We start from the raw sequence: 4,396 nt of genomic DNA on the forward strand, positions 1-4,396 counted from the left end.
ATAGAGGCTAATGTTGGTCTCATTATACCACACTACCTTTGTGTAAACCAGAGGATGGAGGCAGAGACAGAAGTGAAAGGTTTAGTAGGAAACAGGATTTATGTTGATTTACGTTAGGAAAGGCCTCCTGTACAGGTTTCATTTTACCAGCAACTACTTCGAGCTCCACCTTCAAACCCTCTCAAAGTTTAAAATGGTCTAGTTCACGTTGAACTGCTCTTATCATGCTGGACTCAGATTTCGTATATTTTTTTGCAACAAACTCATGTTTTTTTTAATTAGATATAACCTGCAACTAACCCTGCTGCAGATACAAACATGTAACTCAGTGCTGCTTTGGCAGTAAATCTGTGTGTTTAAGGTAGATAAACCTTGCAGACTGTTTGAACGTCAAGGAGAACTTAGAAATTATTAAAAATATATCTGAGATTGACCAATGTATGAAAGAGTGGTTTGTGCCCAGCTGTATTTCACTAAAAAAAAACACGGCTGAGCACATTTATGTTTTAGTTTTTTGTTTTGTTTTTTACCTTTTAAACTTTGCAGGTTAGCATAACATTAGTTTTGATTTTCCATTATAGAAGCAACATGGAGAAATTTTGTACGGTGGCCGTGAGGTGCAAAACACTTCAACATTAGCGAAACACCTACAAACTTTGAAACACCTACAAACTTTAATGAAGCATAATTACAAAAGCACCGTGACATTAACGAAACCCCTACAACATTAACAAAAGTGCTACAACATTAACGAAAGCACTACAAACTTTATTGAAGCGCAATTACAAAAGCACTGTAACATTGACGAAAACCCCTACAACATTACGAAAGCGCTACAACATTAGCAAACCGGAAGAGGTACGTCCCAGTGGGAAACCTAAGACGTCGTTGATTGGACGACAGCTCGTTTTACTTTTGAACCGGAAGTTATTCTGGTGTGTGCTTCGTTTGAATGAAAAGCAAAGCAAGCAGGTCACGTCGGTCACGTCGCTATGTTTTGCTCAAACTGTGGAAAAGAGCTGGTCGAGCCGTCACCAAACTTTTGCAGCAGTTGTGGCAAGAGGCTTGAAGTTTGTCCGGAGGATACTCCACAATGTTCAAGTAAGTTAATAAGCATAAAGAAAGATTTAGATTTCTTATGGCTGTAGTAACTTGCTATCGTTGGTGGTGACCAGACCATAGTGATGGGTCCAGAAACGCCAATGTGTCGTTTTTTGTTTTGTTGTTTGAATTAAACAGGGGGGAAATGCTAGTCTACAACCATATTCACTCATATGTTTACTTAAAGGGTTATTATGTTATGATACAGGTTCAGATTATTTTTAGACTTTAGCCAAAAAAGTCCTAGATATTTTAAATATAAATGTTCTTCTAAAATAATACATGCAACAAATAATGACTTAAATTGTATTATTGTGTATGCTAGGTCATCAAATCAGTGTCAGTTTAGTGTGTCAACTTGGTTGCCTGCAGGGATTTTTAAGGTCCATCAGGTGTCAGTATTCAGTAACACAGTAGCGGCGCAGTATTAATACAGTTTGACAACGTGTCGAAACGCTTCATAACGCCTCATCGACCCATCACTACCACACCGTCTCCACTGTCATTTATTTGTTAATGCAATTAAAAGTACACAAATCGATATAATACAGCAGTCTTGTATTAGCAACATATAGTAAGGTCTGTTACAGCCGTGGGCACTACTTCTGGGGTAATTTGTGTCGTTCTGGTTCTTTTGCACTGCAATCAAGCTACCCACACTCAATTTTGAGTTGTGCTAGCCTTACTGCAGTATGTAATACATAACCTATGTTAGCATGAATGTGATGTGCAACATTTTTTATTTTCTTTACTTCTAGCACAACAGTCTGTCCCATCCTGCCCTACACCAGCCCTCAGCACCTTCCTTGAATACAGAAAAAAGAAAAACGAGGAGCGACAAAAGTATTCTCTTGGGAGAAAGGGATTAAAGCAAAAGGACAAACTTAAAGTTCGGGTAGGTTTGGTATGGCTCCGACCAAAAACAAGCAGCTTTTAAATAATACACTTGCTTAAAGAAAGTTCCACGTAGTAAAGCTATAGAGAATAATTGTTTAACAGTAACAGTAAACTATCAATTAATGATCAGTCAAAACAGTAAATTATCTACCGATTAATATTTGAGTAATAATTTTCCAACCATTCTGTTTGTATCCAAATCAGAAGTTCAAAAGTAAAATCTTGGAAATGACTCATCTAAATAGTTAATGGTTCTATTTGGATGATATTGTAATATAATACAGGAGTAATTAATAACAAAAAGCAAAAAAATTGACTTTTTTAAAAAAAACATTGCTCAGTCTTCAACATATATCTACTTTTTTTGTTTCAGATAAATATTGGCTTGATGGCCATTCATCGGATGAGTCTTTGCAAAATGTAATTTTGCAAAACAGCGGGATGTTCCAAACTGCTGGCTGCTTCAGAGATGTGAAGACTTCTGAGAAGCAAGCTTTTGTAGAGGAGTATCTTAGATGGTACATCCTTGAGAGAAACCACAGTGCCATTCAACGGTAATTAATAAATATAATAGTTATAATATATGTAAAAGCTATTGTCGAGATATGAAATTACTTGATCAGATATGAAGTTCTACCAGCTTCTTTACTAAATCGTTTTTGTCTTTTGAAAAATTGTGTGAAATGTATGAATATATTGATCAATACTTGCCAAATTCTAAGTTTCACAACTTTTATCACCCACTCAGAATTTTATGTACAATATGTATTGTCTTCTTTGGTCATCATAAATATAAAATTTGTTTTGAATCATTACTCACCATTACACAGATTAATCACAGGCATGGCACATGAATGATTTTTCAATGTGATTTATATCACATTTTGATGCAATCAACTGGTTCCCTTATATAGGACATTTTTTGACCAATCTGTATAATCTGATTGATTTTGACTTTGTAAAGTGCCTTGAGATGACATATTTCATTAATTGGCGCTATATAAATAAAATTGAATTGAATTTACACAGGACTTAGAATATTTCATATCAATACTATGAATAAAGTGCATTGCTTATGTTTCTTTACATAACAGATTCAAAGATGGACTGGCAAGTCTTGGTTTTTTCGCTGCACTGCAACAGCATCCCAGTGTCCTGTCCCCAGTCCTGTGTTTCTCTGCCAAGGCCCTGACTGCTTCAGACTTGGAAAACATGTTCAAACCAGATCTCAGCCCAGTAGGAAGCAATAGGCGGCAAAAGGAGGGCAAAACAGTTGTGTTCTGGGCAGATTATTTGCTTGATTGCGAAGGTTAGTAAGGATAATTGTTAGATTTTTGAGAGGAAAGCAGAAATAAAAAATCATTTGTGTAATGCATTATTAATTACATTGTTTATAATCTTTCAGAGAAAACAACTGCTGTGTCTCTAGAGGAGGTCCTGATGTTTGCTACAGGTCTCGCAGCAATTCCACCAGCGGGCATGATGCCATCCCCACATCTGGAGTTTTTGAGTGACTCACCCTTTCCTGTTGTGAACACCTGTGCAAATACACTAAAATTACCACTTTCTGAATCTTATGCTGCTTTTAGGGCTAACATGGACTTTGGAATACAAAATGCTGCGGGATTCGGATGCTACTGAAAATTTCTTGGCAGTCTTGTTTTAATTCTGTTGCGATTCAGCTAATTTTGTTACAGTTACTCCATGGGCCAGACCATGTTGCTGTCTAATTCAGAGTGGCAAAACCTTGCCCTAATTTCTCAAAAGATTAGATATGATTTCCCTTATAAAGTGATAGTTTAGAAATTGCTATCAGCACAATCCCTTTGTGCAAACTATGTATTTTTGTTTTTGATGTTTTTCTTACCATAATTTAAAAGATTATAGCAAGACTTTGCCACCTAGACATAGCTATAAGCAATTTAAAAAAAAATTAGATCTGTAAATGTAGATTTATATCTAGACTTGAATTAAGAGTTTAATGTGTGGAAATTTCATCTAAGTTCAGACTGAATGCACAATTTGGTGTATAAAAAAGTTTAATACACTTTGTTTCTGTTCTGTATAACAATGAGGTTTTATTTAAGAAAAATCAACAGGAGACAAAATATTAAAAGATTGGATTCTGGCTTTTGTTGTTCACAGCCTCGCTGTGTGTTTGAGCAATAAATACAGTTCCATAGCTGACTCCCAGTCTTGTGACTGCTGTTGTCCATGTTGTTGCAATGCTTGCTGTAGGTATTCCTCAATGTCTTTATCACCACACAACTCTGTCACCTGACTTGCTTCTGGGAAAACATCCAGATCGCTGTCCTCAACAGGAAAGCCACAATCTCTTGAACCATATCTGCAAAGTCAGAATAGAATTAATAATAGAATTGTGACACATATGTCACAA

At 36.1% G+C, this 4,396-nt stretch overlaps 1 protein-coding gene and 1 long non-coding RNA gene across 2 annotated transcripts; both read left to right on the forward strand.

Annotated features, from left to right (window-relative positions):
• Window positions 1–826: 826 nt before the first annotated feature.
• LOC118557799 lies at window positions 827–2,397 on the forward strand. Its single transcript, XR_004928017.1, has 3 exons — window positions 827–1,101; window positions 1,860–1,996; window positions 2,372–2,397. It is a non-coding gene; the product is annotated as an uncharacterized LOC118557799 (long non-coding RNA).
• A 5-nt stretch (window positions 2,398–2,402) lies between these two features.
• On the forward strand, window positions 2,403–4,185 carry LOC118557798 (G2/M phase-specific E3 ubiquitin-protein ligase-like). The gene is made up of 3 exons (XM_036128158.1): window positions 2,403–2,552; window positions 3,093–3,307; window positions 3,404–4,185. The coding sequence occupies exons 1-3, from the start codon at window positions 2,440–2,442 to the stop codon at window positions 3,637–3,639; spliced, it is 564 nt and encodes a 187-aa protein (XP_035984051.1). The 5' UTR covers window positions 2,403–2,439; the 3' UTR covers window positions 3,640–4,185.
• Window positions 4,186–4,396: the final 211 nt, after the last annotated feature.

The sequence above is a fragment of the Fundulus heteroclitus genome, chromosome 24 (genome assembly GCF_011125445.2).
Source record: "Fundulus heteroclitus isolate FHET01 chromosome 24, MU-UCD_Fhet_4.1, whole genome shotgun sequence".
Lineage (NCBI taxonomy): Eukaryota > Metazoa > Chordata > Actinopteri > Cyprinodontiformes > Fundulidae > Fundulus > Fundulus heteroclitus.

Coding starts and splice junctions, on each gene's coding strand:
- LOC118557798 (XM_036128158.1), top strand. CDS start 2,440: ATGTTCCAAACTGCTGGCTGCTTCAGAGATGTGAAGACTTCTGAGAAG. Junction 2,553..3,092: donor AACCACAGTGCCATTCAACG/GTAATTAATAAA, acceptor TTTACATAACAG/ATTCAAAGATGGACTGGCAA. Junction 3,308..3,403: donor TTATTTGCTTGATTGCGAAG/GTTAGTAAGGAT, acceptor ATAATCTTTCAG/AGAAAACAACTGCTGTGTCT.